This window comes from Saccostrea echinata, unplaced genomic scaffold (assembly GCF_033153115.1).
Source record: "Saccostrea echinata isolate AGI-Se365-2 ecotype Australia unplaced genomic scaffold, CSIRO_AGI_Sech_v1 ptg000029l, whole genome shotgun sequence".
NCBI lineage: Eukaryota > Metazoa > Mollusca > Bivalvia > Ostreida > Ostreidae > Saccostrea > Saccostrea echinata.
In genome coordinates this window covers 36147703-36168279 of record NW_026889778.1, presented here as the reverse complement: position 1 = coordinate 36168279, position 20577 = coordinate 36147703, and the positions used below count along the sequence as shown (strand labels likewise).

The following is a 20577-nucleotide window of genomic DNA, read 5'->3' as shown; positions in this document are numbered from 1 at the left end:
AGGCTGGAGCTAGAAACATTTCTACAGTTGCAGTGATCTTAGCATAACGGTTAAACACCCAATTTTACGTTAACGCCCCCAAAATTTACTTAATTCGAGATCAATAATATACCGCCCGTCAATCATTAAAAAAAACAAAAAGCTACTGATTTGATTGACAGGCCATCTACCTGTGCTTCCTGATAATCTGAGTTTGTATGTTTGGGAAACAATTATCTGGTCACGCGTAAAACGCTTTCATGAACCGCATGACCAGATGTATACACTCTGGTAAAAAAAAATCAAATCGCTGTAATATTGTTTGGTAATTATATTTCAAAAAAATAATTTAGAGTAGATAATTAAACATTGACTTTATGATTAATTTTTTCAATCTCCATTGTTCTTTGGTACCTGTACATGTTGTAAGCGATATGACGTCCAAGACAACTCAACTGTCACAATCACTGTTCGAATTTCCTCTAACGTATATATTCGTATAATGAAAAGGGTGAAGATAATGAACAGTGATCGATCTTTTATAAAAAGTCTACAAACAATACAAATCTGTGAACAGGGCATAAAAAAACGGACCCCGGAAATTGCATTGGTGAATACTTTGGACACGATTGTTGGCCAGAAAAATAAATAATATTCTGGTTATGGCACATGTCGGATTGTGCACACGATAAATGAAATCTCTTTATTTCAATATTTACACTTATTGAATGATGATTTCTTTTACTGACAATTAAAAAAATATTGATATGATTGCTTTGTAGTTTTCACTCGTGGTTTTCATTTACTTTTTTTTTCTTAAAAAAAAAAGATTATCATATTTCTTTATAATTTTTTTTCCTTCAAAAGATATCGATGAAAACCAATTTTATATTAAAATATAAAAATTATTTACATTAGTTTCTCTCAAAATTAGACAAAAACGCGTAATGTTGATCCTGATTACCAAAGACAGACTTCCTGTGTACTACAATGTGTATACGGATTTTTTACATTTTTAGTATTGGGGCCCTCCAGGTAAATAATACCAGTACAACTAAGACCACTCCATCTGCTCAGGTAACCGTACGGTAAAAAAAATTGGGCCTTTGAGTAACCTATGTGACTGATGAGATAACCCATTTTTTTATATACATGCTTGTTATATATGTCATTCTTTATTGTAATATTTATCAAATACAAACATATCTGTTTACTTTATTTTTTAACGTGGATTTTTTTTCTTTAACCTAACATAACAGTAAATTACTTACCTTTAGCCAGCTCAAAGTAACACCATGAAACGATAACAACCGTAAGCTACATTCGGCGAAGTTATAGATCAGATTTGACTGGTCACCATGGGCTATCTACATGTTTTATTACAGGTAAGTGCCCTTGGCCTTTCGTAAAGTTAAGTGCAGCACACTTATCGATAACCTCATCAAGTATAAGTTTCTTACATCGATCTTTTCTGCAATAGTTTGAGTCTTCAATGTCTTAAAGCACTACACTTTTTTCTATTGGAAAAATACATCTAATCCTATATTCCATTGATAATTCGATATAAAAATAAAATATTTTAATACGATTAAAATGAAAATACTTTGCAATTTTATAGCCCTTTATATCATATTTATTGCAAATGCTTTGTTTCATCCCCGATGCATTTCCTTGCAGTTTACACAGATGAAATTACGGCCCTTGTTCATCTATACATACTAAAAAAATCATTTCAAAATGATTTTCAGCTTGAAATGCTGAACATAGTTGACCACCTGTTAATGCTTTATCTTAATCTTTAAGGATTCATTGACCCTTTGATAAGAGAGATGAGTATCATCGGGATAAATAGCTATTATTTATAAGACTGTCAAGTTAATAAACCAATTTCTGTCAATTCTTGTATCCCCGCAATCTATGCTGAAAGTGTCTGTATTTCATTTATAAATTGAATTCCTTTTGGAAATTCATTAGGATTTAAGGAGGCTGGGGGGTCAACAAATTAATCATCAGATATAACTTAATTTTTTAGGAATGATATATTAAGCTGTCAACTTTCATTTGGCAAAGAAAAATTTCATAAATTTTAGTTTTAAAATTTGATCATTTTTGTATATCTTTATATTGAGCTCTTCTTCTAAAGGAGATCAATATAGTCTGAAAATGGCCACAACCCCCCAGCCTTCTTAAATAAAATTTTACATACATTAACAGAGGGATGTTGAATCTTAATGCACTTCTTCCTTGAGAGTTAAGTAGCAGTTTATACTTTTTGCTGACGTTCTGCCATGATCAATGACATGCAATCGGTGTACCTTTCTATTCTAAAGATGATTCAGAATTTTGCCCATTAAACCTTCTTGTAATTGGATCTCCCAAACTAAATCTTATATTCTTTTAATATCAAAATAACAAATAAAAAGAAATAATATTGGTATTATTTCAAAATGAAACATTATTAAACTACTAGTATTTTTTCCTTAAATTTTGGAGGGAGCAGAAATAATCTTTAACTATTTACAGAGTAACTGTCAAAGAAAATCACATCTGGAAAAAAAGCGACTATTTATCGGGTGGAAAATAAAGTTAAAAGCCAAATCAAAAGTTAACAAAAGTCTGTCTTTCGTATTGATGAACTCCCAAGACTTCTAATCAATGAAGATGATGTACTGTGTGGATGAATTATTTCGCGGTATTTTAAAATTTCAGTTATATTAAATGTACCTTCAGTCAAGGAATAGAGATTACATGTAGGTTATATGTTAAAAAGGGTTGCTAAATTTTCAAGATATATTTACTTGTATTTAAAACACAACTGATTATAGGTGTCTAGTTTAAATTGATATGCAGCATCATATTCCCGTGATATTAAACCCATATACCATATCAAATGTTGTTGTTTTTTTTCTTTATATAAGGTGTTTATACTTTTTATCAATTAGTCCTGATCAAGGAGTTATTCGAACATATTTAATTGTTATTGCATGTATTTTAGTTCACTTTGCATTACTGTACACCATAGGTTGATGGCAAAGTGCCAACGTATCACTTAGGCAAATGTATTGATTCTTAAAAAGATTTTCATTTGCCGACATAACAAGTAAACAACATCATTTTTCAAATAAATAATATAATATTATTATTAATTTGAAATTGTTATCTTATAGGAAGAACACACAGAATAAACACACTTTAATCATTTCTATGTACATTTTTTTTAAAAAGATTTATTTGTTTGATTCAATTCATTTAATTTAAGATCATCTTCTATTATGCAACACTCAGAAGAAATGACTTTTTGTGACATACTCAAACGTAACAAATCAATATTGAAAAAAAAATATTTCTTTAAAATCTACAAAAACTTGTTAATCTTCACTGCTTGTCTGCATTTATTTCATTAATAATTAAGTTTGTAAGAAATAACATAACAATGTTTCATTGCATACCCACTGGTATTTTAAAACAAATCTAGAATGCAATGGTATTTTCTTCATATACAGATTTTCTTGAGGTAATATATGCCATCAACAAAAATCAAAAACACTACAAGACAGTCTGAAACATCCTTTCATTTATTTTTCTATTTTATTTATTTATTTATTGTTTTAAAATTTTATACATTATTAGTGTATGGAATGTTCAGATATGACTGACAGGTTTAATTGATTAACAATTATAAGCAAACAGGTCTAGTATTTGTCGTGGGAATAGTTTCAGAAGTATTTTAGACAGGTACGTCATCTTTCTTACACTTCTCAACAATGAATTCTCGGAGTCTATAAATACCATAAACAAGAAGATGAATCAGGGGTGCAATTAACAGGAGGATACAAAGAAGCCAGAGGATTCCATATCCAGGCGTCTTCGCCCAATCCATAGTTGGATAAATTGCGTTACCGGAAGCTGCCGAGTAAATCAAATTGAACAGGATGTAAAGGAACAGATATGCCATTGGTTGGTAGGCATGCAAAATCCTTGTTTCCTTGCCTCCGATTATAATATTAGCGATGACGTAGAAGGAGCTGAATATTTGTATCAGAATACTTGGAGCGTCAGCACCTGTAAAAAAGTTTTTGTCTCTATAATTATTCTTTTATTGAAAAATGAGACAACCAATTTACTTTTACATTATATTATTTTTTTATTAAATGAATTAAATTCGATATTTTTTTTTTTCTCGCAGAAATAAATGATCCCAAAGATAAATGCCATAAACAGTGCTTTCATCCGCGTGGCGCAGTGGTTAGAGCGTTTGCTCTAGAATCGCGGTGTAAGGAGTTGATCCTTACGTCGCGGGTTAGAATCCACTGTGCAAGGCGGAGATCAATCCTTCGAATGAGATTGTTTAAATAGAGGTTCTTTGTTGCAGAAGGTGCTGGCACGAAAAGATCCCTCATAACTAAAGGCCCTAAGTGCCGAGTACAGGCCTAAATTTGCAGCCCTCCACCATTAAATGGTGGCATCTCAATATGAGTGAAAAATTCTTGAAGGGACGTTACATATAAAAATAAAAAAAACATCAAAAAATCATAAAATTATCAAATTTATTATTTTTTAAACATAAATCAAAGGCTTTTAAAACTCTTGTAATTTATAATATTTTGTACTGACTTTTAATAACTTGCATATTAAAGATTCATTTTTGCGATTGGTTGCAATAGACCTAAAGGGAATCGAATTAATATCTTCTATAGAAAACTGTGAGTGTTTCAGTGGTATGTCTTACGGTAAGTAACAAGAGATCCAAGTAGAAGTGTCATCGTCAGAGTTGTAACGTTTGTGATGTTGTATGTCACCCACAGTAGCTTCTCATACCAGGGGGTGTTCATCAAACCAGCTGTAATATAACATTTTATAATCAGTTCTGGTTTTAAATCCATATCACGTAGATACAAGCTTATATACACATAAACTATTATCAATTATCAAAATTATAAAAACTCTGAATAATATTACTGTTTTGCTTTATAAAAATATGTAATTGTCTTTGAAAAGTTGATGTGTAAGTAATATGTGCTATATGTGTTTTATGTTATTCATATAATTAACTTCAAGATTTTATGACATCATTATTATTGTTTCTTTTTTTTTTTTTTTTTTTTTTTTTTTTAAGATGATGATGTTGCTGTTATATTCTCTTACCTGGATCAGGGACCAGAAGTGGCTGCTTTTTCAGAAAGATGTAGAAAGTAATTACACAGTCTAATACCGCATGAACAGCAAGAATGAGACAGGCCCAGTTAGAAAGGTAAAATGGCCATGGTTCAGGATACGGTGCTAGGTCTATTCTATAGTATGGCATCAAGAGCAAATTAAGTAAATGAAATACGGCCCAGATCACTGTCCATATTGGATAGAAAAGCATGTGCATCAACTAGAAAAAGAGAATTCATCTGGTTAGTATTTTAAATGAAAAAAAAAATGGTAGATAATATGATACGGCAGTTATTTTAAGATTTAGCTTCTGCACTTTCCTCTAATTTTAGAGATAGCTACAGTTAAATTCTGTAAATAAAAAAAAAAAAACAGACTGAGTTAACAATAAGTTAAACATCTATTTAATAAGATTATTTTGAAATGTTTTAGAATAATTGAAGTTTTTTTCAAGTTTTAAAAAAATATATGTTTTCACTGTACTTGAAAACAAAAATGAATTTTAATTTTTTGTATATTAATATAGATGAATACTTTATAATAGGACTTACTTTGGAAATGACAAAATTCCTGGGTTCTGCATTATCGAGTTTGAAAAACTCAACCTGAAATTCCTCCTTGAAAGTCTTCACCATGTTTGAAAAAGAATAGAAAAGAACCACAAAACGTCTATCAGAAAGATGAAAAGTACTGGAAACACCGGAGAATGTTGTACACAGAGTACAAGGAGGATATAGATGCTTGTATTTGATAAGTTTAGCAGAACAAATCCTGGTCAATGAATTTAATCAAATCAGAGATAACTAGCACAGATCCGTAATCCTCGTTTAACAGTTCAGTTAAGAATATGTACATGTGTAGCAGTTTTTATGTTAATTCACATTTTATTTATTTATAATGACTTTCTTCAGAATAGAAATTTTAAAAACAATTTTTATGAGACAATTTAGAGAAGAGATAACAAAATACCACGGTATAAGTATGTAAAGTACTTTATAATATCTACTCCGGAATTTATTCTTATTTTTATGAACATTATTTATTTTGTGGGCTATTTTGTAATCAATAAATGTATATGTATTTTAAATGAGTAGGAATTGTTCTCTCTGTCGTTAAATTTTCCATTTGCCAGATCAAGACAAGGAGCACACGACGGGTGTGACTGGTCGATAGCGGATGCTTACTCCTCCATGGCACCTGATCCTACCTCAGATTTTTTTTAAAGAAATCCGTATTTGCCCTGCTCCCGATTTGTATTTTTTCAATGGTTTTTTTTTTTTTTTTTTTTTTTTTTTTTTTTTTTTTTTACATTTGTTACTGTTCGTTATCTCCATATTTTATTAAAAGTAAAAATAATTAATGCAAGCATCCACATGGATTAAACATGAACAGCATTAGGGCTACCGCTCTTGTAAACTCAATTCCTTTTGAAAGTCAAGGGGTCCTTCCCAGTCCCCTCCTCTGTAAAAATATGAAGATCTAAATATGGGATCCAGGGTGTTAACCAGCTCCTGGTTCAAAGTTTTCTATCCATTGTCATCATTTTGGTCAAGCTAGCTACGTTGGTTTGGGGTCCTCACTCTTCTTTTTTAAGTGATGTCTTTGATTTGCTTCTTTAACATGTATTATAATGAGTTATTCAAGTTGTTTTTTTTTTTAAATTATTAGGACACTTACGGTAATTTGAATAGGAAACCGGTAGCAGCATCCGGTTCGCCATTCGAATAGTCAAAAGGGAATAGGGAATAACCTTCTAACTTCTGATTGCCTTAGGTAAGCCCACTTTAGTCAAGATAGGACCACGACACTTATTTAACATAAAATAACATAGAATCCTCATCAATCCATTTATTTATAAACGAGGTTTTGGTAAACACCAAAATTGTTGACTTCACGTTTATAATTGCATAAAATATATGTTTCCATTATTTACATACCATTTAAATAAAATTTTAAGAATCATCTAGGTTTTTTTTTTTTATTTATTTATCAAGAGTGTAAGGATGCTAAATTGAATAAACTAGGTAACATTTCGCAAGTGTCACAAAATGAATCATACCTGCCCTGTCGACAGTATAAAATTGACCGCGATGCCTGATCCGAATAAAGTGAATAAGCATAGATGTCAAGCTTGTGCGTTTGTTGTAATTTTACAGCATTTAGTGTGAACAGTTTGTTAGCTCAGTACATGAACACCACGATACTGATTACGCCATCACAGATGATAAACAAAGGAGTGAAATTGTCAAGTGCTGAATTATGTCGCAAATCGGGGTTCATTATCTGTTGCAGTGAACAATAGTTGTATCGTTGATGTATGGCTTATGCAAATATAAATAAAAACCATAATGTATATTGTGCAATTCACATCTTAAACATCAATGGCAATTCTAACAATGTTATATCTTGAAAACGCTAAAATTTGAAACTTCTTTTTAAGTATGGCATTTGTTTGTCAAAGAGAGACAATATAACCCAGGTATGCGTCAGGGATGGTATGTTTTTGTTACAATAATTTAAACAGTTGATAAAGATGCTTGGCCTGTTTTAAAACAGTATGACAATGCCCTCAAATTAACAAATTATGCTTACATACAAATATCATTTATTTCATTGTATAAAGCCGTGTATAAACTAGAATACAAACTGTGATATTACAATATTACTGAACCATTAAGACTGCACAATATAAATTCATATCTATAACTTATCAACTCCTACATTGATAAATCAATGCAAACACAGTATAAGGGTTATCAACTGAGTGCAGAGGAAGGAAAATAATGAATAATTTTACGAAGTCTAAATTAGGTAAGTTAAATTACTATCCTTTTGGAATGATTACATGTATCAGATGAAAAAGTCAAGTTTTATAATTTAAACTGTCTTAAACTTTCTGGATCTAACTTGATTGTCTATGTACTAGTCAAATCCGTTAGAAATATCTTCGGATGATAACATCCTACATATAGGATATAAACCCCGGATGTATGTATCTGACTTGTTTGACCTATCACCTAGATTTAGACCTTCGTTAAATTAGAGGATACTGATACGAACAACCTGTAAATTATATTTCCTCCTTCTTCTTAATTGGCACAGTCCCTTTTTCTCGTTATTTTTTTTATTTATTTTTTTTTGGGGGGGGGGGGTGAAATTGAAAATAGTGTCGACATTTTTTTGAATCAAACAATAATGATTGTGAACAAGATTTCGTGAATTTTATAAATAAAAGACTGTGAGTGAACAACGTCAAATACTTTCAATAAAAACAGTGAAGATAATGAACAGTGATCGATCTCCAAAAAAAAATCTATAAACAATAAATATCTGTGAAGAGGGAAATAAAACACGGCTCCATGAAAATTCCAGGTGGGATCAGGTGCTTAGGAGTAGTAAGCATCCCCTGTTTACCTATCACACCCGCCGTGAGCCCTCTGTATTGATCAGGTAGATGGAACATTCCGTAGTAAAATTCATTATTAAAACAAAAATCTAATAATTGGTATGAAACACGTCAGCCAAAACACAATCCAATGATAGGTTATATTTGCGAACAAGGTCATTATAATGACCATAAATTTTATGATATACAACAAGTATATAAAACTGGGTAAAAATCTTGCTTAATGTGTTTATAGTTTATTGATATATTTCAACATATCTTTTATTTGTAATATCGCTTTTCTCCCCATGTGTCACGTACTTTTTTGATCAAGCATATATACTTCATGTTTAGCAAGAGTTGTGAACGTCAACCGAGTGAATCTTAATCATAGTATTTAATTTCCCATTTCTAGATGGTATCTCAGGTTTTTATTTCATTAGTATCAGAATCATGAATTTTTAACTTGGAAGTTCAAATAAATTCGTCTTAAGTATATAAACACATGTCATGACCAGATCACTTACTGATAACAAATTGCAACGGACTGATGTGAATGGATTTTCAATTAAAATCCGTCAATGTTGTTTATTCTATCGCTTGCTATCATTGCTAAGCCTTACGTGTAATTTTGATACTTATACCTGATATCATCCTGTTTCATTATCCCTTGAGTAATTGCAATTTGCCAGTTTTCAATTATTTATCAATAATTTTATTGTAAAATCTAAGAACTTTTATATTTATAAAATCTTTTCTTGTATTTTTTTTAAAAATACATTCTTAATAAAAAATAAAAAAAAAAAAAAACAAAAAAACATTGTTCGTAAAAATAAAGACCAAAATTTCACAATAAAATTGCATATAGCTAAACCTAAACATGAAACTGTTATGATGTCACAATGCTAATATGAATATAAACTGGGGAAAAATATTCATGTTCAAATGGATGCTTTCTTTGATTTACCTTGCATGCTCTTCATTGAAATTATACTTTTTATAGGAAATTAAATATGTCCATCACATTAAACAGATAAATCTAAAGTTTCAAGGAGTATTTTTCTTAATTACATATTTTTTGCGATTTTTGTTTGGTTGGTTGTAATTAGTTCTTATGAGAATTGTAAATATTGTTATCGTGTGTTAAATCAATTTTCCAAGAAAATGTACGATAAGGATTGTTAACACGACTTCGTGAATTTTATAACCGAAAGACATGGAGTGAAGAACGTCAAACACTTTCAACAATAATATAAAACTGGCTGAAAATCTTGCTTAGTAACGCATGGATCCTGTTTTAAATTTTATTGATATATTTCAACATTTTTTGTTTGTAATATTGTTTTTTCATGTGTCACGTACTGTTTGGTCAAACATGCTTCATTTTAGCAAGAGTTGTTAACGTCTATCAACCTGCATCTTAATAATGGTATTTAATCTTCCCTTTTCAGATGATATCTTAGTTTTTAATTTCATTAAATATAAGAATCCTAATTTTTTTTTTTTAGCCAGGAAGTTTGAAAACAATTTGTGCGTTATAAATTTGCTGTATCGAAATAAATGCACCTAAATTTACAGACCCTTATACATCTCAGTTGACTGAGATGAGTTGATATTCAACTAAGATCAGTCAATGCGCTCATATACTATCGCTTGGACTCATTGCTTAGCCTTACATTTTATTTTGACATTAATCCCAGATAGCATGACTACGTTGGCCCAACGTTGGCTAATGGTTGGACCGTTGGCCGATGGTTGGCGTTGGGTGTACAACGTTGGCCCGACGTTGGGCCAATGTCAACATAACACTATTTTACTTAGAAGCCGAGGTTGATTGGGGACACAACGTTGGCCCAACGTTGGGCCACTGTTGTTATCTTGTCACCACTAAGTTGACGAAGTTTGTTGGGAGTACAACGATGGCCCAACGTTGGGCCAACATTGTGAATTACGTCCGTATTTTGATACATTTAGTTGGGTAGACAACGTTGAGCCAACGTTGGGGTGAAGTCAGAATTCAGGGAACAGGGTGAAGTGTTCTTTATATAATCGGACAAAGACAACGAGAGGGAGAGAGGGTGAAAGTAAAAGATCAAAAAATAGTTAATTATATGTATTTAATGTTACACATACCGTATGTTCTAAATAAACATGCATGGTGATGTATCAAGTTATTTAACGTAAAATATGTTTAATTTTTTAAACGTAGTAATAAATTAAATGTTTTTGAGAATCACATAAAAATTTATTCAATTATGCATAAATCTAAATTAACTTGTATGTCAAAAAAATAAAAGGAAAATATAAAAGGAACACGCTATATAAAGACTCCCATTACATAATTTTCTAAAGCGTTGGATTTAAGGAGCAAATTCCAAGATAAGAGCACATTTTCTGACCAAGCAATTAGGACAGGGCTTTTCACAGCGTGAGACTGGCCAGTTTCTATGGTAATCGTGATATCTGATAGGATCTCCGTCTGGGATGGTCAAATCTGCATCTTTTTAGCACATCCAACATTATAATTACTGAGGTTTCCCACAGAAGAACGTTGAAGGTGTTATGTAAAAAAGAAAGCTTAAATTTGAAATGTGCGTTCTTTGTATGGATTTTTAGAGCTGTGTCAAGACATTTCACATATACAGAAATGTAAGTACCATTACCTCAAATTATTTCAGATTTTAATGCACAAAATGCAAAGTTTGCTAAACATGCTAAATGCAATCTTTATATCTTTTTTCTAAGCTTATGCTTAAGTTTTATGTAACTACTTCAGTTGCTAATCACTGTGCCTTTTCAGCATGATGTATAAATCATAAAATAAAACGTATCATTGTTACCATTAAAATCTAATTTGTACACGGTTAAGAGCTCTTGAGCTTAATTTTTGAAAAATGGTATATAAAGTGCATCAACCGTGACTGTAACAATTAAAGGAAAATATATAATCACGTCCACATTCCAACTACATTTGGATTCATAAATTTTATTTTTTTGAATATCTATGAAAGTTTGGCTGGGTCAGTTTAATTCATAATCATTAAGACATCTATAAAATTCTGTCATATTTTCTACCAAGTGGTAAGAAAAGAACTCAAGGAGTTATTACTTGGTGCTTTGATGGAAAGCAAATCTCTTTTTAGATTAAAATTCTCATTCTATTTAATTGGTGGAAATAACTTGGCGAATAAAGAGGAAAGTATTTGCTGCCAATGTTCTCTAACAAAATTGCAAGTAATTCCATTGGATGGGCAAATGAGGAAAACCAGCTTTTTCAAAGATGATGGGGATTTAAAAAGTAAGTAATAAAAATACGTGCTCAGCCCCCCCCCCCCCCCCAAATGCTATAGTCGTATATTGCTACTAAATGTAGAAAAATATTATATTATTACTAATTTAAAAAAGAATACAAAATAATTAAAATATCCATTGTATTAATAGTTTCTAATGCAAGGAATAATTAAATTAATGTGAACTTGTAAGTACGACTTTACTTTTAGTTTTCAGAATTTCTCTTTATTTTGAGATTTGCTAAATGGATTTAACATTTATTTGAAGGAGCTGTTCGAACTAACTGCTTGTGTGCCAAATAAATTCATATGGAAATTAGCAATTCCACTGCATGTGATCATGAAGGAAGAATGAGAACAGACAGGGAAAGAAAGACGGAAATGCGTTCAAAAATGAAACAGAGGACAGTGATTGGTTATTAACCTGTTAACGAGTGAATTTGCGAAAAAAAAGTGTATATAGTAACAATAAGTGGAAAAGTTTGGAAAATAATTCTAGATACATATTTTAATCTTTAAAATGGGAAAAATTATTTATTGTTTTAATTATATTCAAAATACATTTGTTATTTTATACTTTCATTTGCTTAATGCCCTTGTGTAGAAACAATTAATTCCATCACTAATAATTTATTTTGTTCTGATTAAATATAAGAAGTTAAACAAGCCTGATATTATTTTTTATTTATTTTAGCTAACTTGTATTTTCAAGCATAGGATTTGAGGTAGATTTTTTTCTGATTGTAATTAATGACGTTGGCCCAACATTGACCCAATGTCGCATTCATCGGGCCAATGTTGGCTCAATGTTGGTCCAATATCTGTAGAATCACACTTTACATTGGGCCAACGTTGGCCCAACATATCGGGCCAACATTGGGCCGATGAGCAAACTTACATTGGGCCAATGTAGTTTGCCAACATTGGCCCAATGTAACCGATGACGTTGGCCCAACGTTGGCCCAATGTTAGCTTGCTCTCTGGGAATACTGTAAATAGCACACAAATTGCTTGCATGGATTATTTTTTCTTTTTTATAATCCCTGGAATAATTGAAATTTGACGGTTCTCAATTATTTATTAATTATGAAATCTAATAACAATATCTTTTCTTGCACATTTCGTAAACAAATTTTATATAATGTAGATTTTTAAAGAAGACTAAAATTCCATAATATATATGCGTATAGTACGGAAGCCCTGGAGGGACACTGACTTACTTGTTATGACTTATTTTTTTATGACTTATTTGTAATGACCTTTTTGTTGGTGGTTACGCCTAAGTGTAATGTAGCTATGGAGAAAGTGTATTTTTGCTAAAATTCATTATCAAAATATGTTAAGTCCTAGTTTAACTGTGGCTTTTGATTGATGAATTGTAGTTTAATTAATTTTTATCTGTTATTATGCCTTGTCTCTAAGTTCTTATAACTTAATTGTTATTTGTTCATTCTTATTTTTTATTTTTTTGTTACTTAATAGTTATTACTAAATTCTAATTCGTAACTTCCAGTGTGCATAATGATTGAACTCATGAACATAACTTATATTTTATCTTGTCATTAGAAATAAATTCGAGGGCAAAATATTCCATTCTTCTTTTGTGAAACTACACGTATTCTTCATCTTCTACGTAGGAATGTTTTGCGTTTGAAATTATTACTAATGACAAAATAATAAATATTAAGAAACAAGAAATAACAAATAAAGATGAACAAATAACAATGAAGTTAAAACATCTAAGTTACAAGATAAAACAGGTAAGGATTAAGTAATCATAAGTGTCCTGGATGTTAAACTACCATCTATCAATCAAAAACCACATGTACAGTTAAACTAGGACTGTTTTAATAATAAACGTAAGCCAAGCTACATGTTCTCCATAGCTACGTTACACTTAGTTATAACCAGCAACAAGAAGTCATAACAAATAAGTCACAACAAATAAGTCATAACAAATAAGACATAACAAATAAGTAACTCCCTCCAGGGCTTCCGTAGTATAGCTTACTAAAACATCAAGACAAAACTGTTATGATGACACACTGCTAATATGAATGTAAATTGTAAAACATTCTTGAGTTCATATGTTGTCTTCCTTTGTTTCTCCATGTACGTTTTCCATTAAATCATTATTTTTATGGGAAATTTAATATATATCTCACAATAAACAGACAAATCTATTTGAATAAGGTTTCAATGAATATTTTTTTTAATTGCAACTAAAACAGAGGTAATATTGAATTTCAAGAAAGGAGCAATGAAAACACGAATCTTCTGAACTTAATAGTAACTACATGTAACAAACTTTTAAAAATGAATAGATAATTCATCTCTCCACTTTTTTTTTTAAATTCAAACTTTTCATATTTTTAGATAATTATTTCTTTTCTTGCTTTCAGGTACATTGCTGTTACTGGTTTCCGTTATTTTTCTTACTGTCCAGAACATTTATTTGAGACAAAATCAAATCAAAAAAGAAAATTTCCCTCGGGAAAAGACTGAAATTTTATATCACTCGTCCTCAGCATATCTCCACAAAGAAAACAAGCAAACAAAACATTCAAGACAAAAAGGCATTCTGAAGATATTTACAACGACATCTTCATATGTTCGCAATACGCATGCTTACACAGGCGGAAATAAGTCCATTGCCTGTATGACATTTAATGGGAGGATAGGGAATCTCATGTTTAAATACGCCTTTCTCCACGTTATGTCAAAAATTAAAAATTTATATCCTATATTTCCTGAAAATTTCGAGTTGTCTAGATATTTCACTTTACCTCACTACGAATCTCAAGAGCAGAATGCAAGAAGACAAGAATGCAACACAGTTGTTCGTGAAGCTGAGCGATGGCCGTGTTCTTATGATGAAAAATTTACAAAACTGTCCATGAACAAAAGAGTTTATTTTCATGGCTATTTTCAGTCATGGAAGTATTGGACTCAATATGAAGATGAAATCAGGGAACTTTTTACATTCAATTCCGAAATTCAAGATGAAGCTCGTGAAAAACTGTCTGACATTTTGAATGAAATGGGATTCAGGGATACATCGGAAGATGTAGTAATTGGCATTCATTCGAGAAGAGGCGATTACGTGTCTAAACCTGCCAAGAATTATGGCTACGTCACGCCGAATGAAACATATTATCTCAATGCAATGAAGTATTTTAGGGACAAATTTAAAACAAAGAGAGTTTTCTTTATTGCTGCTTCAAATGAGATAGGCTGGTTAAAACAAAAGCTACACGAGGAAGAAAATATATTTTTTCTGCATGATAATAGACCAATTATTGATATGGCTATTTTATCTCTTTGTAATCATGTGATTATGTCATCTGGAACCTTTGGTTGGTGGGCAGGGTGGATGACACGTGGAACAGTTGTATACTATAAACATTTATATACCCCTGGCTCTTTATTTTCTAATGCCTTTCGAGGAGGGGAAATTTCTGATTTTATCTATCCTGGTTGGGTAGGCATGATCTAATGTACTCATATGGAGTTAATTACACGTATAATTTTATTTCTTTTAATATGATGTCTATAACATTTACATGTAGTTCTATGTAATAAAAAAAAGTTGACACTTTTTGTAATATTTCCCAAGCTGCACTTATTTGATAGCGATAAGCTATAATTTTGGAATTTGAAATTCCTGTTAGAGAAATATAATTACACTGATCAGAGTTGCATTACTTTCAATCATTTTCCTTTCATTCATATTATTGCACGTGACTACATTCATGGGCAGTGTAGGAGAACAATATACGTGTATCAATCAAACAGAGTTTTAAAATTGCCGCGTGTCAGCTATAAAGTACTAAGAAATATATATTTCAAAGTACGTGTATTTATACAACTTTTTTCTCTCTTATGAATGTATTTTATATATAATAGAGGTTCTTTAAGGATTCTTTTTTCTTCTTCAAGTTAAATGCATTTCCAGCTCATGGTTTGTTAAATAATCGCACAGATGAAACACATATGATTATGGCCGTAGGAAACTGAAGAGGGGTGCACGGGAGGGGCCCTCAAAAATGCCGTTATATGGTATATTATAGGAAACATAGCTACTTTATGCTTTTGCCTCCTTAAAGCTGAGCTTTTTTGCTTGTCAAGGAATTTTTGTTTCGTAGTACCTTCCCCATCCTGAAAATATTTGGTTGTGCCCTCAACTAAAACTGCTACCTATGGTCCTAATGATGATGTGTTAATACGAATTGAAAACCAAGCTTAAGCTTATTTCCAAATATATTCCATACATGTAGCTATTCCTGATTTTTAAAAATGACGGGCTTTCAACCAAAGTAGTCTTTTTAAAAGAATCCAGGTTAAGTATCGTAAGGAAATATACAGGTTTTGGAACATGAAAATATTTTGAATCCTTTGCATGAAAACATTAAATTAATTTTTGTTCCTTTTGATTGATTTGATTTTTCTAGTATTAAATATCTACATGTACAATATGGAATTGGGCACAAATTCTTAAAACTTAATTTGCCCTCTTCTTGTTTTAATTATTCAGCGGAAGATAAATATTTCACTATTTCACTAATACCATAGCATCATCTGGATGGAAAAAAGTTCTTTGGCAACAGAACGATAGAACACTTATTATTAAAATATGCAGACTGTATGCACTGAATTTTTATCAGAAAAGTTTGGCAGCAAAACGTTTTCATTTGCTTTAAATTCTAAAAGAAAAGTTTTCATTCGCCCTTTCATTGGCAATTGACTACCTTGGGGGGTAAATTACAACAAGTTGATTTATAAATTATTTATGCACTAAAATTTACATTAATATTTGAATGATCTTTAAATAAGTTATTAATTAAAGTTTAATTAGGATAATAAAATAATAATTTTAACAAGCTTTCAATTGATATATACTTTTATTGTTATCTTTGAAAATGAAAAAAAAAAAATTAAATGCAAATTAATTTCTGGCATTTTGGAAATCTTTGGGGTATCCCTAATAAGCAATTTATATTAGTAAAAAAATATTTTAAAAAAAATGAATTACTTGGGAGAAGGTATATCTTATTACTGGATCAGAGTGTAAAATAGCAATTTATATAATATACTACTTATTTTTCCTAAAGAAGGTGGGCGTATTTGGCGTGTAATCTGCGGGAATGATGTATACAACTTTTTTATAGTTTAAGCTTAATTTGATAAGTTTATTTATAAGTGATAATTTAATACGTTTAAACTTAAATGTCCATGTCAAGCACACGATTTAGTCGGTTGGTCACAGCTAGCCTTTGCAGACAATACGAAAGAAAATTTTACATTACATTGAAATATCTTAACAGTTACGATAACATATGTAACATTTCACATAATTAATAAACGGCTATAAAATAATAGGATTTAGATGAATGCAGATGTGATAAACTTTAAGTTGGTGGAAGGAATGGCTTTGGTCTTTTGGTTCAACAGAATCAAAATTTAACTTTATTGAAAATTCTAAAACAGAAGTATATAAAAGAATTAAACCGACAACTGATTAGACTGTTTAAAAAGAAAATAAATAAACACCCTAAACCAGGATCGAACCAACAGATATCGATATCTCCCCGTCATAGACAGATTATGCATTCTGCTATGTTATATTCGCTATAAACATGCATTGGGTTTTAAAAGAACTATGAAGCAGATTGTTTGATATCAGTTTATAGAAAAACGTGTATTAAAATTTAAAAGTTCCTACCAAATTATATATCTAACCATATTTCAAGGCATATTTAGCAAATCAAAACACAATATCGGGAAATATTATTTTCCCTTTCCTTATCACATGTTCGAACCAAAACCGCCCTCATTCTTTATTTTTCAAATCTGTCTACTTTTTTAATAGGCCTAATAGGGAGTACAATCAACCTGAAAATCATAATTCCATTTTGGAAACAGCGCATCATTACAATAACAAATATCGTGCTTTTTTGTAATTTACATTCAATTTTCTCGTCTTAAAAATTGAAGCATTAAAAATTTGGATTTCTAAACGATTTCAACATGTTCAAAGTTATGCAAAACAAATTTACTAATGGGATAAAAAAAATGTAGGGTAACATAATATACCATAATCAATTTATACTATGTCCGAAAATAGTGAAAATTTGTCACAGGAATACTTGTTAATTTTGTGAAAATTTTTTTTGTTTTTACAATCATGGTTCGGCTGACGGAAGTTTAGATGGTCTGTCTATTACTTGCTAATGTAAGGTCAAACAACAACATCGTTGTGAATAAACATGTTCTCAGTCTCCTGAGAGCAACTGGAAGGGTTGCCGACCAACCCCACGTATGGATGCCATGTCAAAACAGGGCCATTTATATAGTCACTTTTGTACTCGCCAAGGTTTTACCATTGAAACTGCTGATGATAACGGTAGGCAATTGTATCCTCTAAACCAGCCAAAAAATGGAAGCAACCGTCTGTGAGCTCATGAATTCCAGCTTATGAGTGAATTTAAAATAAAGACCAGACATATTTATCGATCTGCACTAAAATACAGACCTCTATGTCTTAGCATATGTCTATTGATATTGTCTAAATACCTGCCAAATATCTTATTGAAATCTCAAGACACGAAAAAGGTATGCCCAAAAATGATCTAAAAAATGTCAGGAGTGCAACATTTTTTGTGACATTTTGAAAATTCAAAATTCTTTGAAGATCTGTGAAATGAATAATACTGGTTTATGCTGGAGATAAAGGATTTTCTGATAATATTCAAAGTATTGAGCTTTAACTGTAGACAATAGCAAATTTTGTTTTACCAATTTGTGGTCATGGCTGAAGCTGAAAAAAAAATATTATACCATGTCAGAAGTGCAACAGAAAAAATGTAGTGTTTCCAAAAAATATTTATTTTAAAAATCTGTAATGACAATTTAGTCAAAATAGAATTTTCAAAGTGAAAACCAATAACTGATATACCATGTAAATTTAAAAATGTTATAAAAAAAAAAATGTTATATTAATCACAAGCAGCATTAATGAGAGTCAAGTATCCATGGATACCCAATTATGTCAGGAGTGCAACCCCCCAAAATACTATAGTTAGCTATAGTTTACTATAGTAACAGAACCTGAAACGTGCTACTACCTCACACGCACGCTGCACGAACAGTGCACGCTCGCTACACGGTTCGCACGAAACGCTACACGGTTTACACGAAACGCTTTGCACGAAAGGCTGCATGAATCGCTTTGTACACGTTTCTCACACGCTTTGTACACGATTCTCGTACGCTCTAGCTTCGATCTGGATTTTTTTTATTCGGAATCTCTCGGACTTTTTCGGCATTAAACGAATGAGGGGCAGTAATAAAACCATCTATCCTTCTGTATTCAATAAATCGGAAGTGAAAAAAGAATTAGATATTTAGAGGAATTGGGATTTAATTCTACAAGTGGTAATCCAACTTATACCCATAGCTCCATTTCTGAGGATTTAATTCTTCAAAATCATATGTCAGTTTTGAATATTTTTAATATTCCAAACAAACAAAATGAATTTGAATTACCATATCTATATTGAATTCCGAAACTTCATAAAAATCCTTACAAAGATACATAGCGGGTTCCAGTAAATGTTCTACCAAACCTCTTTCTTTACTCCTCACTAAGATATTAACAATAGTGAAGGAGAAACTTCAAGAGTACTGTGCAACAATATATTCGAGAAGTAGTGTAAATCAGATGTGGATACTAAAAAATTCCAAGGAACTTTTGGAATATTTAAAATCACAAAATTTTACTAAAATCAACAACATAAAAACTTATGACTTTTCAACTTTATATGCATTCCCCAAGATATGCATTCCCCAAGATAAATTTAAGTCCAGACTTTCTGACATCGTTGACAGCTTCTTTTTCAATAAAAATGGAACTCGTAAATTTACTTACCTTGTCATTGGTCATTTGCAAAATTACTTTGTTAAAAAATAATCTGATTGTACACACAAGTACTCTGAAGCTGACATTAAAAAGATGCTCGAGTTTCTGATTGACAATATCTATGTGGTTTTTGGAGACCAGATCCTCCAACAATCTGTTGGAATTCCACTGGGTACCAATTGCGCCCCGTTATTGGCAGACTTATTTTTGTATTCATATGAAGCAGAATTTGTTCAAAATCTTTTACGTGAAAAGAAGAAAACACTTGCTGTGGCCTTCAACTCGACATTTAGATATATCGACGACGTATTGTCAATTAACAATGGTCATTTTTATTCTTATGTCGACAGGATATATCCCGGTGAGCTTGAGATAAAAGATACTACCAATACCACAGAGTCTGACACATCTGTTTTATATTTGGATATTTTATTAGAAAAAGACGTTAATTGCAATCTAACAACAAAGCTTTATGATAAACGTGATGACTTTTCAATCGTCAGCTTCCCTTACTTATGCAGCAATATACCCTTATCTCCTGCATACGGGGTTTATATCTCTCAATTGATTCGATACACATGAGCATGCTCTACGTATGAACAATTTCTAAAACGAGGTAAATTTTTGACAAACAAGTTGATGAAACAAGTACCATCAGTCTCGTTTACAGTCATCATTTTGTAAGTTCTATGGTCGATACAATGACCTTGTCAGCAAATAAAATCCTTAATTTAATCAAATGCTGACTGACTTTTTTCATACTAATTGTTAGGCCATTATTTACACACTGATTTGTCGACGGAATTTCCGTTATTTCCCGATCATGACAAGGAGAACACGACGGGTGT

The 20577-nt window shown here is 31.2% G+C and overlaps 1 protein-coding gene across 1 annotated transcript in view; it reads right to left on the bottom strand.

Annotated features, from left to right (window-relative positions):
- Window positions 1-3531: 3531 nt before the first annotated feature.
- The window catches only part of LOC133195246 (uncharacterized), a 46374-nt gene continuing 29328 nt past the window's right edge, over window positions 3532-20577 (bottom strand). Inside the window, exons 3-6 of the mRNA XM_061331103.1 lie at window positions 5688-5762; window positions 5125-5356; window positions 4709-4819; window positions 3532-4041 (exon numbers count right to left, since the gene is read on the bottom strand). Coding sequence (XP_061187087.1) covers window positions 3707-4041; window positions 4709-4819; window positions 5125-5356; window positions 5688-5762 — 753 coding nt within the window. The 3' untranslated portion in view covers window positions 3532-3706. The remainder of the gene's footprint in view (window positions 4042-4708; window positions 4820-5124; window positions 5357-5687; window positions 5763-20577) is intronic.